Source organism: Pectinophora gossypiella, chromosome 1 (assembly GCF_024362695.1).
Source record: "Pectinophora gossypiella chromosome 1, ilPecGoss1.1, whole genome shotgun sequence".
Classification (NCBI taxonomy): domain Eukaryota; kingdom Metazoa; phylum Arthropoda; class Insecta; order Lepidoptera; family Gelechiidae; genus Pectinophora; species Pectinophora gossypiella.
Genome location: NC_065404.1, coordinates 8,105,079 through 8,125,740, shown reverse-complemented (window position 1 = coordinate 8,125,740; position 20,662 = coordinate 8,105,079). Strand labels below are relative to the sequence as shown.

Sequence of the window (20,662 nt, the reverse complement as noted above, 5' to 3'; positions counted from 1 at the left end):
TCTACTACATTAATCCTACTTACGGTTTAAAGGAAGGTTGGTTATCCACGACCCACGATAGAAGAAGCCGACTCATAATCCGTGAGCTGCAAGGTTTATCTTTGTAACTTGGAGCTCTTAACGACCCGTATAGATATGAAGACGTACAAACAAGCCGTATTCTTACAGTTTAGTAAAATGTAAGTCTCACCGCAAATTTTTCTTCTCCTTAGCTCCACAATGCATAAGCTCACGACTATAACCCAATTGGAGTGGTCAGAGGTACATCCATCGCCAAATGAACTAAGTACCCACACGTCATCGAGCTTACTCTTAGACCAACGTGATACGTGGTATCGCCTTCTATAATGGTCGAGTCATCTGTTTCACAATATAACGGAAAATAAAATAAAAAAGTCGCGTCAGATTTTGGTTGTTTATTTGTCAGGAAGCAAATGATTCACAGCATTGGTGGGATACAGAGGTCTTACAATACTGGGCCGAAGCATTCATTTTCCTGTGTTGATCTTTTATTAGTAGTACAACAGCTTAGTATACATAAGTACCCAAATATAAAAACGTGGGAAAACAACGTTATAAATAGCTGTAAGATAGTACAATTTATCCAGTAAAGCAAATTTATTTTTTTATATTTTTTATAATAAACTACACACCTTACTAAATCACAATTCTAATTATGTCAAAAATTATTTATCACATTTATAACATTCTGTACAAAGTAAAAAAATATTTCCATACCTCCACTAGTACAAAAACAAAGCTGCTTAACACTGCAACGGACACATCATGTATTATTCCTGTTGCATTTGTATTTAGTGAAACCAAATGATTACATTAACGTTACAGTTATTAAATTGAAACAAACGTACTTGTTGCATGCTGAATTGAGCAGACAAAGAGATGAATGTTACTATTAGATTATCACACTCAGTTACCTAATTGATATGCCGGCACTGCAGCGAGTAATGCAGGTCCGAGACGCCTCGACAGACATTACTCAAACAGACACCATTATCATAGGTACACTATATTTACTCTATATTTCAACTTGTTTAATATATTAAGAAATTGTTAATTAAGATACAAATAACACAATTACTTTACGTGGGCGTACAACCTTTATAAGGAGTGATATATACTATTTAATAGAATAACAATCCCGGAGAATTTAGCCTCGAGGAATAATCATTGGAAATACTATTTATACTAGAGTTATTGCATTCATTTCGAAGATACTTACACTGCGAGGTAATTTCTCACAGCTTATTATGATTCTAAACTTTCTATTACAGCGCATCAAGGTAGGCATATTATAGCAAACAAACACTTTTAAATAAAAGATAAACTAACATAACATGTATGTAAAATCTAATTAAATACAAAATAAAAGTTATTACATTGTTTAAGGACGATATGTCGGCTATTTTGAATAACTTTTTTATTATACTTTAGCTATGTTATTAGTAGGGTATACAGTATGATATTATTGTGGATAAACTAGTACTTGGTAAACGAATGTAGGCAAGAGAAGGAAGGCGGCCCCAGGCCAACGGCCACGTCGGCGCCGGCACTGCGACACTCAGCACCCACCCATGCGCGTGACGCATCCCAATTGATTCAAAAACATATTTTTATAATAATTATGCAAAAAATAATTATACAACCCTTCTAATTTGAACTGTTTTCAAAAACGGGGACGTTAAAAATGCAAAATTGTGATTTGTGACAGTGATCATAGAGAAACAATCGAAATACTCTATAGATACACTCAAATTATTACAAAGTAATTTACAAATATACTCAATCTCTAAATTATCAACTAATTATATAAACTGAATTATTTACAAAATATGCGCACATCAGATGTGACATGCCAACTCTCTTACATATTTGTAATTATTTACAATGACTATGATAAACATTAATTTTAAAGAGCATTGCATTTTCGTGAGCTTGATCAAAATAATCCCTTGTTCAATAGATAACATCAAAACGGCTCATTATTCACATGAAGTACGTAGTCAGTCGCGTTCACAATTCATCACATTAACATATCCATCTTGTCGTCAGCTACAATCTCGTCCTATACTTCAATAATTCTGAATTTTAATTGTATGAGGCTCCTGAAGTCATTAGAACATGCAAATCGCAGAAGCCTGATTAATTTGCTACTTTACAAATCAGTCTTGGGTCAAAGGAAACAAATCTGTGTTTTATAAAAATTCGTCACACTCCGACTTTGAACTTGAACTGTATAATTAAATAGTTTAAAATTCATATTGCCTTAAGATTTATATACAACTCGAGGATATCCACTATCTGTTACGTACACTGGTGTGGGAACACTATGGAAGAACACAGAATTTCAGGGAATTCCACGTCACGGAACCCTGTCTAGTGCCTCGTTTAAATACTATTGCTAAACATTCATATTATGTCTTGTCAAGTAAACTGTGGGGCTCAACAGCAGCAGACTTCAATTACTCTAAAAATATATAATAAACATATAGTAAAAAAAAGGAAACGATAGTGTACCATACCGCTATACGGGATTCCACAAACATTAGCACTGTCATCTCTACCATTCTAATAAACTTATAACACTATATCAAACATCTAAATATCGACATTAACTTGTACTAATGAAAATGTACTAAATGGTCAATCGGATTTTCTCGAAACCTATCCGACAGTTATCAGACGTAAGCAACATTTTTTTATTAGTTAGTGTATTCTGATCCTAAATTTTCATAAGTTTAAAAACTATATTCGAAATGAAAAATGTTTCTTCAGCAAGCGAGACTAGCAACAAAGAGACGCCAGTTTATAAAGTGGAACTGGCTACCACAGTCTATTGTTTAATTCGTTAGTTTCACTAATCCATATTTTTTTCTTTACCGGAGATTTAAATACCAATATGGCACACTTTTTTGATTGTACAATAAATTCAAACATTTCATTTGGGTGCCCTACAACTGCAGAACAGTTATTAGCTAATAACTGAAGTGACTAAACTAAATCTCTACATTAACAGCGTCAACTCACATCTGGCACCAACCTTTTGTACAACATTAAACCTGCTGCTGTTCTGAAATAAATATGGAATTCCCTCCAAATTCTTACCGAAAATGTCTGAAAATAATCGCACTTTCAATTTAGGTTAATATTTAAATGATTATTACATAACAAGCTCACTCAGTCTCGAACAACCAGCATTTATAAAAAAAAAGAAATCGCAACTGTATGTCGCAGATGAGATACTAAAAGTTCCCTGAATACATCCCCAACATATATATCGTCTGAATAAAATTATAGACATTCAAAAAGATAAAACACGTTATGGACACGAGAATTTAAACCATTTTCAGAAACCGTGATTCATCTCAAATTGGAATGTTATTTAATAAATATGTCGAAAGTGCAATTACTCTTAAACATTAGTACAAATCAAAATCCACGGCTCTCCGTTAAGTCCAATAAGCGCACGTAAGGACGACGTCATAGGTCTATTTTAAATATTTCGATCTACGATCAACGAGGTCCGCCGACGTCGCTCCGCTCGGCGCCGGGCGCGCCGGCGGCCGCGCGGACGGTTCAGGTCGATATATACAAATTTTAAACCTGACACTTTGGTACTAATGGACAGATCGCGCGAGAGGGCGCGCCGCCGCTTACTTGTCCGCGGGCTCCGGCGGGGCGCCACCGAAGTCGAGCTGGTAGCCGCCGGCGCGCGTGATCTCCTCCATGCTCGGCTCCTTACACTCGTGGCCCGCGTGCCCGGACGCGCCGCAGTTCCAGCAGGACAGCTTCGGAGGCGCGTACAGCACAGGCACGAAGCCGCCGTACTGCGGCGGCGTCGGGTAGTGCGGGGGCTCGCCGTTGGCGAAGGGGGGCGGCGGCGGGCGGTAGGCGGGCGGCGGGGTGGGGTAGGCGTAGGCACGCGGCGGGTACTGCAGGAAGGCGGGCGGGGGCCCGGCACGGCGCGGGGCAGGCGTGCCGGGCGTGCCGGGGGCCGGCGTGCCGGGCGTGCCGGGAGCCGGCGTGCCGGGCGGGGACGATGCTGCGCTCGAGGCGCTGGAGGACGACGAGCGCGGCACCGTCGCGTACGCCGCCGCGCGCCGCCGGACGCCATTCAGCTTCTCTAACGACCGGTACTGGTGCACGGCCGTGATCTCGCGCAGCCGTTCGTCGCCGACACTGTGCCGCATCTGCAACTAAAAACGGTTCCGCTTACATACCTATAAAACGAGATACGCGGCGAGTAGTGTCTTTTCGTTACAGCGTAAATTGGTTAATGAGAGGAAAGTGGAGAAAGTTGGTTAATGCACTCGTACGTCTTGACAACTCTTGCTCTTCCAACTTTTCACATTGATGACAATTTATCAAGTTGTAAGTAGTTGGGAGACTAGCTAGAGTTCAACTCGCATTTTCTTCTGTGATACTGTACATTTTTTTTTGCCAGACAGAACTTGTAAACCGTAACGATCAATTCATGCACATTTATTTTATATATACGAATTACATGTGTTTGACGTCTTTATTGACGTGTTTATTGCTAAACATTCATAAGTAAACTGTGGGGCTCAACAGCAGCAGACTTCAATTACTCTAAAAATATATAATAAACATATAGTAAAAAAAAGGAAACGATAGTGTACCATACCGCTATACGGGATTCCACAAACATTAGCACTGTCATCTCTACCATTCTAATAAACTTATAACACTATATCAAACATCTAACGTCAAACATCTAATCTTGACGTCGGCGTACCGCGACACCTCAATCGCCTTTTAGGTGGCAAACGTAGCTTTTAGAGGCAACTGGTTACCCTATTTTCGATACTTGTCAAGCTAACTACCCTATTAGTTTTATATTGACTTTCTTCATCACTAAAGAGCAAAAAGGTCACATTGAAGCAATTCATCTAAAAAGCAGTAAGTCGCAACATGACATTTATGCATGTGACAGTTACTGCGCAATATCCACAAATATCAAGTAACAATATTCTTTTTCAGCCATCAGCATACAATAAAGCTGAGCTAGGTTTACCTCGGTCTTACTTTAGCCTTCAATCGTATGGGCGCCAGACGTCGCACACACAGATGCGCGTGTACGATAACGTCAATGTGTAGTTGCTGTGTAAAAATGAGGTGTTTTGTATGAAGACTCCGGGGTGTGCCGTCGGACCGGTCGGACTTACCTCATTCAAGCTGAGGGTGTCGAAGTTGGCGGCCAGCGCGTGGTCGGGCGGCGCGGGCGGCGGGCTGCGGTCGCGCGACATGCGGCGCCGCCCGCGCGGAGACGCGGCGCGGCTGTCGCCCGGCGACGACACCAGTGGCGACGCCGGGCCCGCCACCGGGTAGTTGCCCAGCACCTGACGCGTCACACGCAACATTAACACAGATTATACCGGCACAGTGTACAAATCCACTCCACGAAAGAAGTCCCACGGCCACGTAGTATGTGCTTAGAATTATTAAGACTCGTCAACTAATCCATTAAAATCCGCGGGACTTCTTTCGTGGCGTGTACTATAACCAAGATAAACATTATCTAACGATAAAATCCTATAATGTAATGTAATAACAATAATATGAGCAGTTTACATTACATACAACCTACAAATAGTCGTGCCCAAACATTGATAATGAGGGGATTCCCCTGACATAATGCAATTGTTATATTATTATTTTTAAGAATATCATTGATACCTAACAAACTAGAAATTTGGATAATTTTCACTTTAGACCGAAATATATTCTTCTACTTATTCATTAACTGAAAGTGACATTTTGCTATGTAACATGACACCAGGTTGTGAAGAAATTAGTTGTGTTGTTAGTAGTAGTTATAGGTCTTATTTATTTTGTTTTTCTCAAATCTCATTGTACCAGAGCCTTTATTTTCTGTCTTTAGCTCTCCTTTTGTTCCTGTGCGAGAACAATGTATCTTGAGTTTCGAGTTATATATTTAAATTATACTGGGAACCATAAGACTAGCAACTAATGCTAAGCTAGAGGATATCTTTTTTGAATAACAGATAAAAGACGCCACACGAATTAATAAATTAATTAATAACAAAGTAGAGCTGATTCAGTCAGACATAAACTTTATTTTATTAAAGTTTGACAGTTCTAAAACTAGCTCTAGGTATCTTTTAAGAGTTGGCAGACTAAATTAAATTTAAATGTCTGTCTGCCAGAATTGGCACCATTATTTACCTCTATAGGCGGGTTTAAGGGGGTGACTATAATGTTGGCGGGCCAGGGATGCTGCCCCATGTAGTCAGGCATGGTGTATGGTGGCAGCGGTAGGCCGGGCGGCGGGTGCGCTACCTCGCCCAGCAATGGCAGAACGGGCGCACCGCCTAATACAGGCGGCGAGCCCAGCTCGGGAACTTGGTCGCTTGTGGACTGGAACATTCATCGAATAGTGTTATTTACAACAACATTAAGCTCACAACTATGTTCTCAATTCGGGTACCTTACTTTATTTAGAAAAAGGCTTCAGTTTGACCACAATCTCACTTGATGATAAATGAATTTATGAACTGGAGAAGGTACTACACGCTACTAAAAGCTTATTGGTGTTACTTACTGTCTTGTGACAGTGAAAGTGTTGTTGTACTTATTTTTATAGAAAAATAATAGTTATCAATTAATTATTACATATTATTAGCATGTAAGCCCTAATGTACTGTATAATAAACATATCTTTATTTATTTCTTTCTTGCAGACAATTTTGGTAGGATGTTCCGAGATGGTAAGATAAATGTTAGATCAGAGCCATCATTTTAGAAGGGACTGTTTAATTATCAATGTACAATTACATTCAAAAACTCACATTCATAATATTTACTGGGGTAGTTCAGAAAACCTTGTGACCATATTTGATTGTGTCTTAAAACTAATTATAATAAATAAATGTGGTTTCAATACATCTAACATAATTCTGTAGTACCACTACAATACCTATAAAGATATAATAATAGTTGCAATATGAGAGAAGTTACAATACAACTGTATGAGACGATTCCAAATCTTTCTGAAAGACTTTCAGCTAAAATGTAAAGTACCAATGATTGTGATGATGCAGAATGCATGACTTGTAAAAATGAAATGTTAAAAGACCTCATAAAAGGCTAAATAAGCATAATTATGCTAGGCATAATTTACATACAAAAATTATACATAAAATACCAATTATATTTTCCACCCTGTTATTAATCTCATAAGAATTCAAAGTTACTGAAAAACACAAATATTTGTGAGGGTAACAATGAAACTTATCAGATACAAAATAGATTTCATATTTCAATCTAACTAGAAAATAATAGGTATGTGTCTTTTCATCCATAAAATTCTTAAGAGATTTATCAAAACATTGAGAAGAATATGGTAAAGATATAATAAAAACGTAAATAAACCTCTATTCTTAATATATGATAGCAATAAGGACCAGCTAATGGGCATATTTATTGTAATACTTGTTCTGCAGATTATCAGATTGATATAAGTCAAGCAAGATCATTGTGGTAATCAATTTATTCCATTTATTTATTAGATTTTGCAAGTGGATGTGGGTAGTCTAATATCAGAAAATAAAATACAATTAACAAGCTAAGTAGAATTTTTGCTTCGAACAAGTTTTCAAATCAATCAATAAAATGGTTAAATAATGTAAGGTACAGACTGTTAAACCAAAAGAATTTAAGGCATTCCACTTAAAGAAATTTATCACCCTACAACATAGTATTACAAATGTAAATAACATATGCATTATATTATAAATTTACATGAAATAGGTAATGAAAACAACATTACGAAAAGTAGAATGAAAATAATACCTAGGTAAATGAGATCTAGGACTACTGTTCAAATGTACCAACACGAAGGATGTCAGATACATGCAGAGATAAAATGGCAATGACACTAACCTGCACCCCAGGTGTTTTTACAAACATGATACCAGGAGGTGGCCCCAAGCTAGACAAGTTAGGCGGTGGAACTGACATGTTGGGAGTGACACTGGGTTGTGTATGGCATCCACTCACAGTCACAGGCGCGTTTATATGTTCTGGTTGCTCTTGGAACTGTATCCGCTGGTCTTCCACTTTCAATTTTTCTAATATCTCACCAAAGTGTGACTTTTGATCAAATGTAAAAGCTGGATGATGTAATGCCATAGTGTACAATAGTAAGATTTCTTCCAACAAATCTCCATACAGGCCTTTGAGCAATCCACTCTGTTCTAAACTGACCATGGCGTTATACAATGTGGTTGCACAGGCGAAATTACAGGAGCGTAACAAAGACACGTATAGGGCCATTTTCCGCCGTGTCCTGGGGTCTGTGTTTGCGCCTCCGATGTCGGCAGCCAGGTCTGTCGGGTTGTTGGCCCTGAGTTCGGCACCACGCAACTCCTGAAAGTCCCGCTTTCCGAGCTCCTCCAGATACGTGCCAATGAATCGTAATTCAAATGGCAGGCACATATTTAACAATGTACACATTGCATCTATGCGTTTGTAGCTTTCTAATTCTTTAAACCATGATACCACGTCCTCTTTGCAAACCATTTCCAGAACACATTGATATTTTATGTAAAGAATCAACCGGTCCCCTGCAGCCGAAGCGCCTCCGTAGCTTATGATGTTTGGCACACACGGTTATTGTGATAATGTGATGGTTGTAATCCAAGAATTTTCGATTGTAACATTAGTAATAAAGCTTTTTATTAGTATTTCTCAAGTACAGTATATTGGTTAAGCAACTACGAGCAATGCTAGGTCACAGATTATGCTCGCTCGTAGTAATTTTATATTGTCTTGCTTGTCTATGCTTCACTAGGGTTTTAAATTCCGTTAACGTATTAAAAAATATTATTCGATTTTATTTTAAGAAAATGTTATTTACTTGAAGTACAGCAAGTAATAAACTTGTTGAATTAGTCAAATCATTTTTTTTTGTAATGATATCAATTAAATAAATTCAAATAGGATTGAAATAGGACGGAAAGCGTTTAAAAATTTAACAATGGTAACTCTATTCAACACAATTCACAAAACTGCAAACCATGAAAATTCTTCCTAGAAAATGCGTTATATTACTGGTTTTCCAAATACAATAAATTTTGACGTGAATTCAATCAAACCAATAAGTTTTGAATAAGTAGTTTTATTTAACTAACATGTAGTCAAGCACAAAGTTGCATGTAGATAATAGATATTGAAAAACACAGCACAATTACATTATTTTTTGTTTAAAATATTCAGTGCCGTGGCAACTTATGCTTATGAGTTATGAGTGTATTCGAGTGTGTAAAAAAAGTGGGACAAAATTACTTGGCGTTTTTTTGACATTAGTGAAGTGTCATGTCATGTCATTAATTGTATTTTTGTGAGCGATAAAATTTCGAAGACCATTATTACAAATAATTGAAGATTTAGTATACTGTTTACTAGTCCAAAATGGCTCCAGTAGAACAAGATGTTGAAATGAAAAATGTGGAAAGTCCTGCAGCTGCTAGTGATGTAGAAACCAGCGAAGTGAAGAAAGATGCCGACGTCTTGAGTGTCCAAGATCTAAGGGAGCATGTTCGGCAAATTGACAAGGCTGTAACTTCTAAAGAGCCGCGGTTTGCGATGCGTGTTTTGCGGTCTCTTCCAAGCACAAGAAGGAAGTTAAATGGCAACGTGCTCCGTGCAATCATCAATCAGCTTTACCCGTCGAGCCCAGACAAAGACACCTTGCTTGCTTTTGTTGAAAACCCATTGCCTGGTGCCGTTGAGATTGAAACTCCACGCTCCAGAAGTGCTCCAAAAACACCTGCACCTGAGGTGGATGTTTATATGCACCTGTTAGTTCTGTTGCGTTTGCTGGACACTAACAAGTTGACTGAAGCTACTGATTGTTCTCAGCAACTTATGAATAAAGTTACTGCCCAGAATCGAAGAACCTTGGACTTAATTGCTGCTAAGTGTTACTTCTATCACTCAAGGGTCTTTGAACTAACCAACAAACTGGATCAAATCCGAGGATTGCTTCATGCTCGCTTGCGAACTTCTACACTAAGAAACGATTTTGAAGGTCAGGCTGTACTCATAAACTGCCTACTGCGTAATTACTTGCATTACTCTCTTTATGACCAAGCAGATAAACTGGTGAGCAAATCTGTTTACCCTGAAAATGCAAGTAACAATGAGTGGGCAAGATTTCTGTACTATCTTGGTAGAATAAAGGCTGCACGTCTTGAATACAGTGATGCTCACAAACACCTGGTGCAAGCTCTTAGGAAAGCACCTCAGACTGCTGCTGTTGGTTTCCGTCAAACTGTTCAGAAGCTGGCAATTGTGGTGGAACTTCTACTGGGTGACATCCCTGAGCGTGCTATCTTCAGGCAAGCACCTCTTAGAAAGGCTTTGGCCCCATACTTCCAACTCACTCAGGCAGTGAGGCTTGGTAATCTGCAGAGATTTGGAGAAGTGCTGGAGCATTTTGGTCCCCAGTTTCGTAGTGACCACACTTTCACTTTGATCCTACGCTTGAGGCAAAATGTCATTAAGACTGCCATCAGGTCTATTGGTCTCTCTTATTCTCGTATATCTCCCAAGGACATAGCAAGGAAGCTTGGTTTGGATTCGGCTGAGGATGCAGAGTTTATCGTGGCGAAAGCGATCAGAGATGGAGTTATTGAGGCTACCTTGGACCCTGAAAAGGGGTACATGAGCAATAAGGAAAGTTCTGATATCTACTGCACTAGGGAGCCCCAGTTGGCCTTCCATCAGCGTATCTCTTTCTGCTTGGATCTTCATAACCAGAGTGTGAAGGCGATGAGGTACCCACCAAAGTCCTATGGCAAAGAGTTGGAGAGTGCCGAGGAACGGCGAGAGAGAGAGCAGCAAGACCTGGAATTGGCCAAGGAGATGGCTGAGGAAGATGATGATGGCTTCCCTTGATTACTTCATACGTTTTTGCCTACAATATTTTTTACTTATTAAATCCTGTTAGTAGATTTTGTGTGAGAAATTGCTATAATTGCAAGTGTAATAAATGCTATACTAATAAAACAATATCAAGTAATAATTACATCTTTATTTTTAACCAATTTTATTATACTAATGTTGTTCTTATTGTTATAATATGTATAGGTACATAAAACTTATTATCTTCTTAGAGGCGTGAGTGGCAACAGTAACATCTAAAACATCAACAGTTTTATCCTAATCTATTATTAGTGTGGATGTGAGAAAACAGGCGTTTGCCTTGGAAGTGTGTAAATAAATTATTTCTTTGTTCAAAGCTCCATGGTAACCGAGTTCCTATTTACGTGTCATGGTTACCTAGAAAATATTTATTGACAAGCTACAAATCATAGTGAATTTTATTCTCTTTGTAAGGCGATTTTAAGGATAATTTTAACATCTTATAAAATCTCTTGTCATTAATATTATCCTAAGGAAAGCGTTTCAAAATGGTTGAGTTTACAGCCTCGGCTATGAAGAACCTTGTGGAACTGCTAAGGCCTCCAGAACCCGAAGTTCTTCAAGGGGAGGACTTAGCTTCTTCTCGTAAGTAATATTAAGCTTTAATATAGAATGTCGGAAGGTTTATTTATTATTATATAATTTAATTTTGTATTTTCAACTTTATTCGATTTGACGTGAAACCTTGTTTTGTTGAGACACACAGACTACATTGAGTCTGCCCTCAGAGTTGCGCTTTTCTTATCATAGATGACAGCACTTATCTCCACGCGCACGTAAAGGCGGAAAATATTGTAGCTGGCACACACACTTGCATGCCAGCTACTTGCACGTGCCAGTTACTTCCATGGTGTAGGTATAAGTTAACTGGCATGCCTGCACCTGCCGAGTAAATAGATTGCAATTTGCAGTACAGCAGTGCAATGCAGATATGACCTAAAGGTTACCTAAATACTCAAGGTTTTGCTTGTATTTAGTCAACAAATTAGGTACATTTAGTTGATAATATAACTTCTCACACAAGATCCGTAATAAATTAGCTTTTATTTCCAAATCATACCTACCTAAAACGTACTACGATTTTTATATGTTATTTTTTACCAGATTTTTGTAAATTTGCCGCATTGGGCACAGACCCGACTAGGAAAAATCGCGCGCTTTAAATCTACCTACGTATTTTGTTGCTTCACACTTTATATTTTGAACCGGCGTGCGTGTATGCGATTGATGAATGTGGAGGAAGCAAAAGAAGTAAGTATGGTCAGGATCGAAGCACATGGATTCCCACAGTCTCTGCTTACCCCGGTGCGAAATAAGCGTGAGTTCATGGGTATAAAAAATAATGTATAGTTACTACTTAGGGACCTACGTGTTGTTGTTTGTTTGTAGGTAAGAATTTGGTAGAAATATTTTATTGTTTCATATTTTTTAGACACACTGGAGTTTCAGTTTTAAGGTCAGCTAAATGAGGCTATTCATTTATTTCAGTAATAAGTTCTGCCTTATCTCTTGTATGCCTATTAATAATAATATCTTCATAACCCCTACATAGCGTACGAAATAACTTCTACACGGGACAAAATTCCCCCTGAATCTACGGAGAAGAAAGCTCCGAGAACCATTGAGGAGTATGAGGAGCAGGAGGCGAAGGAATCCGAGGAGGCTGGGAAGGTCGGCGCCGGGATCGATGATCGCAAGGTGCCCGAGTACAGCATGAACTATCAGCAGGCTGTCTCCGCCGAGGATGTGTTTCTTCAGGTAGGTAAATACATAAGTACATACGAAATCACACCTATTTCCCGGCTGGGTAGGCATAGACCACGGAATGGGCTAATTTCCAGTTAGTCAAATCAGTTACTTTTTAATAAACGTCAAAACACGAAATTACTTTGAAACTTGTTCGAAAAAGCACCTTGTGACGTTATAGAAAAAAGTGATAAAATGTCGGACATATTATTACGTTATTCTTTTTTAAAATTCATAAATAAGTAAGTTACATAGAAAAAATAAAATGTTTTTCTGTCATTTTAGATGTGTCTCTATTTAGTAATCATAATTTCATCTATACTAATCTATACTAATATTATAAAGCTGAAGAGTTTGTTTGTTTGTTTGTTTGTTTGAACGCGCTAATCTCCGAAACTACTGGTGCGATTTGAATAATTCTTTTTTTGTTGGATAGTCCATTTATCGAGGAAGGCTATAGGCTAAATAACATTACGCTATGACCAATAGGAGCAAAGACAGAGCGGTAAATGTGTAAAAAACGGGGAAAATTATTCATTTTTGAAGGCTTTCTTTGCGTGCGCTGCGAAAACGGTTCAAGATACACAAAAAATATGTATGAAAGAATTATTCCTCTATACATGATCTAAAAAAAAGTCCGCGACGGCATATGTCTATCTTTTAAGGTTTAGTCACAATGACCGTTTTTATGGTACCAAATTTGGTCGAAATAATTTGTTTAAGTTGTATCAACATAATAATATTAATCTTTATTCAAATATAAATATAAATATGTTGTTGGTTAAGAGTACTTCATCTATATCTATACTTATAATAAATCTGTAGAGAGGTCAATTCTGTACATTAAATATTTTTTCAAAATAACTATCAGGGGGTGATAAGTGGTCGATACTGATGCCAAAAATGCAATCAGTAAAATTTTTGTCTGTCTGTCTGTCTGTCTGTCTGTATGTTCCTTATAGAAACAAAAACTACTGGACGGATTTTAATGAAACTTGGTACAATTATTCTTCACACTCCTGGACAGGTTATAGTATACTTTTCATCACGCTACAATCAATAGGAGCAGAGTAGTGAAGGGAAATCCTTTTGTATGAAAAATCTAAACCGCTCAAGTTAGACGTTTGAAATTTGGCATGCAGGTACCTTAGATACCGTAGAGGTGCACTAAGAAAGGAATTCCCGAAATTCCTACGGGAACGGGAATTAGCGGGAAAATCCTTTTGTATGAAAAATCTAAACCACTCAAGTTAGACGTTTGAAATTTGGCATGCAGGTACCTTAGATACCGTAGAGGTACACTAAGAAAGGAATTCCCGAAATTCCCACGGGAACGGGAATTAGCGGGAAAATCCTTTTGTATGAAAAATCTAAACCACTCAAGTTAGACGTTTGAAATTTGGCATGCAGATACCTTAGATACCGTAGAGGTGCACTAAGAAAGGAATTCCCGAAATTCCCACGAGAACGAGAATTAGCGGGAAAATCCTTTTGTATGAAAAATCTAAACCACTCAAGTTAGACGTTTGAAATTTGTCATGCAGGTACCTTAGATACCGTAGAGGTGTACTGAGAAAGGAATTCCCGAAATTCCCACGGGAACGGCAATTAGCGGGAAAATCCTTTTGTATGAAAAATCTAAACCACTCAAGTTAGACGTTTGAAATTTGGCATGCAGGTACCATAGGTACCGTAGAGGTGCACTAAGAAAGGAATTCCCAAAATTCTCACGGGAACGGGAATTAACGGGAAAATCCTTTTGTATGAAAAATCTAAACCATTCAAGTTAGATGTTTGAAATTTGGCTCGCAGGTACCTTAGGTACCGTAGAGGTGCACTAAGAAAGGAATTCCCGAAATTCCCACGAGAACGGGAATTAGCGGGAAAATCCTTTTGTATGAAAAATCTAAACCACTCAAGTTAGACGTTTGAAATTTGTCATGCAGGTACCTTAGATGCCGTAGAGGTGTACTGAGAAAGGAATTCCCGAAATTCCCACGGAAACGGGAATTAGCGGGAAAATCCTTTTGTATGAAAAATCTAAACCACTCAAGTTAGACGTTTGAAATTTGGCATGCAGGTACCATAGGTACCGTAGAGGTGCACTAAGAAAGGAATTCCCGAAATTCCCACGGGAACGGGAATTAGCGGGAAAATCCTTTTGTATGAAAAATCTAAACCACTCAAGTTAGACGTTTGAAATTTGGCATGCAGGTACTTTAGTAAACTTAAAGCTTAGTTGCAACAGGATATTACAAAATTCCCACGGGAACGGTAGTTAGCGGGAAAAACATTTGTATGAAAAAATCAAATCTAAATAAAAGGAGAAACTGACTGACTCAGTGACTGACATATCAACGCATAGCCTGAACGGCTAAACGTAGGCATTTGAAATTTGGAAGGGACATAGCTTAGGTACCGTAGAGGTGCACTAAGAAAGGAATTCCCGGAATTCCCACGGGAACGGAAATTTGCGGGAAAATCCTTTTGTATGAAAAATCTAAACCGCTTAAGTTAGACGCTTGAAATTTGGCATGCAGGTACCTTAGTTAACTTAAAGCTTAGTTGCAACAGGATATTGCAAAATTCCCACGGAAACGGGAGTAAGCGGGAAAAAAACATTTGTATGAAAAAATCGAAACCGCGTAAGATAGATGTTTTCAATTCAATTCAATTAAATTATTTATTGCATTCCATGTAGTACAATGGGGTGTTACATAGGCATAGGAACTAAAACATGGACCCTGTAGGGCACAGCAACGTTGAAGGGAAGAGAGGAAGTGTGTATTAAAATTAAAACTCAATGAACAATCAATTAAAAAAAAAATCAATTCAATCAATTGATTCAATCTAGCATGCATGCATACCTTAGTAAATATAAAGTTTATTTTTGGCTGTATTTTGAAAAATGGGAGTTATTGGGAAAAAAAAATTATGAAAAAATCTAAACTGCATAAGTATGCACTCCCACACACACAAAGATCTCTCTCTTATATAACACGCCACGCGGACGAAGTCGCGGGCAAAAGCTAGTAATTTATATTGAACTTAGTACGCGACCCAATTCCATCTACTACGATCCTCACACACTTTCGCTTCTTTCATTCCATCAAAGACTTTATGCATTCTATCATGCATGCTGGCAGCTTATCGTCGCTTTTTATTAAATCCACCTAAGCGCCTTTTGGAAAGATTTCTGGTGTAGGTAATTTTCTTCAACAAAAACACGATTTCTATCAATGAATTACATCGTATTTTTTTTAAATTGAAATACTTCACAGACACAGACAGAAGACATACGTTGGTCAGAGGGATTGTGTCCTCTAATATTATGGGCGATAGGCTGACCCCTTATCACCATAAGGTTTATCATGTCCAGCTTACGACATCGTATTAACAGTGGCTGCAAGTTGTCTTTGATTACTTGTGGCTCTGCCAACCCGATTAGGGATTACGGGCATGAGTTTATGTATTTATGTATGTAGGTATGTGAAACACTTATTGCAAGATTTTATTTAAGTACTTACAAAAAAAAATGTGATTTATTAAAAAAGCGCTTAGCTTTTCTTTTACTATAAGGCGACATTATGTAAATCATACCATCACTGCCACTGCCTAATCAGCTAGAGGGAGGAGGTATGAAGCAACGTATGCTTAGGCGCTGCTCTTCTGCGGGCTGGTGGAATACCTACCTAGTAACTAATGAAAAGATAAAATACCTATTCAACTAGTAAACATGGTATGCTGACAGATAGGTGCATATCGACCGTAACATATATATCTATAAGAGTAAATAGATTACAAGTTACCAGATAATTAAAGCCGCACTTGATGTCTTGATGTTCTAAGGTGTCCTGATGCAGATGTAAGGAGTACTTACTATACGTAAATGTAGGCGGGACCACGATTTAACGTGCCTTTCAGAGCACAGAATCGTGTTATTTTTTTTTAATAATCCAGTGGTTTAATTCGATTCAACGTGTTTTGATCTAACTAAACCCTTGATCGTGAGCTTAGGGCGCGCCCCGGACACTTCATACAAAACACCTTGCTTTACATAGACACTACACATTGACTTATTGTACACGCGCGTCTGTGTGACCTTTGACGCTCATACGATCGAAGACCGAGAGACGGTGAGGCAAACCTAGCTCAGCCGCTGGTGGGGAGCGTAGAGTTGTCATTCTGTTATTCTATGCTTAGGGTCTAACCACTATACCGCCGATCATCAAATATGGTCGTATTCATTCGTTTAGATACCAGTTTAAAAAAGGCGCTTACCTACACGTTACCTATGTTGGGTAATAAATAATACCACAAAAACTGGCGATGTTTAATTTAATTTATTTTACCATAATTTGAGGTATTTCCAAGTAGTAGTTACCAAATTAAATACTTATTATATTTACCCAAGTGTTAAGTTGGCAATGCACTTGAAAAGAGCGAATGTGTTTTTGTTGCATCGGTCACTGCAATAAAAAACGCTGGTAATTACCTAAGGAGATAATATAACATAAGTAGGCTATATTTTATCCACCGCATTATTATGTAGGTAAGTAATTGAAGTTTTTGTCATTGTTTTTTCTAGTATTGATTTAGACTATGAGCCAACCAGCCAGGCGTCTAAGTTTTCAAGTAGCTACAAAAGCTTTGATTTGATTGATTTGAGATTACCAACAAGTAGGTAGTCGAGAATGCCATCACATAATACGGCCTATGTCCCACTCACTACAGAGCACAGGCCTCCCCGTAAACAACAGGAGATGCTATGGAGCGTGCTCCACCACACTCGTCCACTCCAACTAGCACACAAGCAACTTATTCCGCCTTTGTACAGCCTAGCAGCAGCAAACAGCTGTTTTGTGACAGCACTTCCATAAACCCGCAGTCCAGAATAACAGTTTTATGAATAAAATAATTAATTTATAATTCTTTCACATCGCCCGTCGATTCGAGTCCGGTATCGGTCTTGCACCAATGAGTTACTAATATATATTAAGTGCAGTTTTCACTAATACAGTTGGCTCGTCCATTATAGACGGCACACCACGTATCACGTTGGTATAACAGAAAGCTCGGTGAGGTGTGGCTACTTAATTCATCTTACGATCCTCTGACTACCTCAATTGGGATATCCCAATACGACTATAGACTATATGGTCGTGAGCTAACGATATGTTATGTTCTTTCATGTCAATGTTACAGATCGGCCCGAAGACGCCCGGCTCAGCCAGTTGTGAAAATCTAATAGTCCGCATCAAGATGCCTGGCGACAAGAAAGAGAACGTGGATTTGGCAGTAGACACCAATAGCGTCACTGTCAACTCTTCGCAGTACTCCCTGAAGCTCCCATTACCACATGGCATCAATCCTGACCTATCCAAAGCCAACTGGGACTCTGCTGACGAAACACTGGTCCTTACCCTCAAACTGGACAGGGAATTCGACTTTGTTAATTTCTAAAATGTTTTTAAGGCTCTGTACAAATCTGATTTTTATTCATTCGACTATGATAAGGAAAGATTTTCCCTGACCTAATTGCGTAATATAGTTAAATAGACGTACATATTATTTTGATGCGTTAGTCATGAAAGGATATTTTTCTTAGCTTGTAATTAAATTACTTACCTATATTGATTGCATTTGTAGACTTTTTCATTATGAAATGTACGGTATTTCTTTCCGTAGATTATTAATGACTCAGGCCGTAATTAAAAATATATCTTCAAATATGTTGATTAAGTATAAGAATTTATAATATTAGAGTTGCTATGCTGGGTAGAGCACTGAACCAATTAATCTTGTTCGCTACTAGAGGCGAAAGTCTTAAATTACCTAATCATGCGGACCAACGTCACAATTGTTGCATCTAAATTACAGTCAACAGTCTGTCTAGATGTATTCCTGCGAGGAATCTTGGGAAGTGTTATGGGGTCGATTAAACTGAACAGCTGAACAAATTATATGTATTTCTTTCAGTTTTTTTTTATCAAACTAAATCCCGCGCCCTACCAATTCTTTTGACTATTTTAGCAAGCAGCAGAAAACCAAAAACTCGTGCGTCATAAAATTACGTCTTCTGTTTTGTAAAAGTTTAAGGGCCTGTTTCACCATTTTGTTGGAACTGAAGTGTCTCATGGCACATCCAGAACTTATCTGTCAGATGAAAGTCTAATTATCAGGACACTTCTTGCAGATTCATATTTATGTAAAAAAGCCTTTTTCAATCAATTTTTACCGACTTCAAAAAAGGAGGAGGTTCTCAATTCGACCGTATTTTTTTTTTCAATAGTCAGATAGCTTCTACGAGTACTCGTAGAATGTGTTCCTGAATATTTTCATACAAAATCTTGCTATTCCATTGATAAATAATTTATCCACATTTAACGTAACATCACGCTTGTATCCTCAAAGGGGTAGGCAGCGGTGTATAGTATATAATACACCCGCTCCTCGTCAGCTATCTATCATTAAGTCCCTATAATAAGGTGCAAGGTTATTGCTATTAGCCGGGTACAAATCCTGGAAACGACGTACTTAATCATTTAAATCCGTTTAATGAAAATGTGCCCATAATCCGACATTGAGATAAGCTATTATCGTTTATCAGCAAGTGGTAAGTTTGTCTCTTTGATGAGTCAGTGAGACAGTCAGACGGTCAAGTTAGGACGTCTTATTAGTAAGATGTGGAAATAACAAATACTTCCTCCCGATACTGTCTCGGTGATTGAGAGTAATAACACCCGGGCAGGCGTCAAGGTGTCAATTTGTAAGACGCATTCAATGCTACTTTTAATTAGACGAGTCGAAGCGTGAAAATATTTCATAATAATGATAACATGCCCCCTCCGGTTGATTGAGGGGAGGCCTGTGCCCAGCAGTGGGATGTATATAGGCTATTTAACATAACATAACAAATACTTTATTGCACAAACAGGTAAAAACAAAATAGAAAACAAAACATATTATGCTATTATTTTGTTATTATTTGGCTATTTATGTATGTAATGATAACATATTAGTTTCATGTAAGGTAATTTAGATATATAATTAGAATATACGACTTGTATTGTGATTGACCAATAAATCGCCTTTGTCCTATTTCTTGTTTTTTTTTTATCCATTGTCGTTTTAATAGTGGTTAATCCTGACTCCGATTTTCCGGAGTGTATTCGTACCAACTACCGACTATCTCGAGCTCTTGGGTCTGGACCAAACTGCCAACCCAAACTTCAGCCGCTGCATTGAGTCGATAGCAAAAGATTGAGTATTCGCTCAGGGTTTACATTCTATTGCTTTCCTGGCCCAGCGGCTTCCAATCCATTCTAGGGAAGTGTCTCGCTCATGTCCACACCCTTCTTGCGATAGTGGTAACCACGTATTTTACTTCTGTCCTACTCCCAATCCATACATTGATTGCCTGGTGAAAATAATAACTGCTTGAAAAAACTGATATAACATTCGTAATTTAACATAAAACATTCAATAGTTGTATTTACATACCTGAAGGAAGTAATAAAGGAACTAATAAAAAATGTTAAGTAATTATAATAATAAGTAATTAATGATTTTGGCCCTGTCAATCTCAAATCTAATATTAGACGCGTAAAGGTCAATTTTAATGGTGGTCTTAAATATACAATTGCTAGTTTTTATCTAGGTTGCGTATCAATGTTAACTACTTATAAGGAGTTTGCGTTTGTACGTGGAGAGACGCAAATAATGACTTATTTCAATTCTGCCGGCCGTTGGACGCGGCAGCACACACTCGGACAAAAATAAACACAACCTCCAGTGACTGCGAACAATCACCAAAAGTTTCCCATTGTTATTATTGTGATGCAAGTCTTGTGAACATCATTATCATAAGCTTTAGATGCTATTACTAAATTAATTACCTACAAGACAATTTTAAGGACGGTAAGTGTCG

General features: G+C 38.1%; 3 protein-coding genes across 5 annotated transcripts; 2 read left to right on the top strand and 1 right to left on the bottom strand.

The window, feature by feature from the left end:
• Positions 1 to 401: 401 nt before the first annotated feature.
• LOC126367696 (uncharacterized) lies at positions 402 to 8,801 on the bottom strand. Of its 3 annotated transcripts, none has more exons than XM_050011355.1 (4): positions 7,942 to 8,801; positions 6,226 to 6,417; positions 5,205 to 5,378; positions 402 to 4,214 (listed from the first exon to the last, which is right to left on the bottom strand). In XM_050011355.1, exons 1-4 carry the CDS (start codon positions 8,578 to 8,580, stop codon positions 3,672 to 3,674), a joined length of 1,548 nt encoding a protein of 515 aa, XP_049867312.1. In that variant the 5' UTR covers positions 8,581 to 8,801; the 3' UTR covers positions 402 to 3,671. The 3 variants fall into 3 exon arrangements, with proteins under 3 accessions (XP_049867312.1, XP_049867321.1, XP_049867330.1); XM_050011364.1 differs by having other exon boundaries at positions 402 to 4,208; XM_050011373.1 differs by having other exon boundaries at positions 8,059 to 8,801.
• Positions 8,802 to 9,354: 553 nt separating this feature from the next.
• Positions 9,355 to 11,086, top strand: LOC126367732 (probable 26S proteasome non-ATPase regulatory subunit 3). The gene has a single exon (XM_050011411.1). It carries the CDS (start codon positions 9,472 to 9,474, stop codon positions 10,957 to 10,959), a length of 1,488 nt encoding a protein of 495 aa, XP_049867368.1. The 5' UTR covers positions 9,355 to 9,471; the 3' UTR covers positions 10,960 to 11,086.
• Positions 11,087 to 11,474: 388 nt separating this feature from the next.
• LOC126367135 (dynein axonemal assembly factor 6) lies at positions 11,475 to 18,998 on the top strand. The gene is made up of 3 exons (XM_050010549.1): positions 11,475 to 11,571; positions 12,539 to 12,744; positions 17,938 to 18,998. The coding sequence occupies exons 1-3, from the start codon at positions 11,475 to 11,477 to the stop codon at positions 18,193 to 18,195; spliced, it is 561 nt and encodes a 186-aa protein (XP_049866506.1). The 3' UTR covers positions 18,196 to 18,998.
• The last annotated feature ends 1,664 nt before the right edge of the window (positions 18,999 to 20,662 follow it).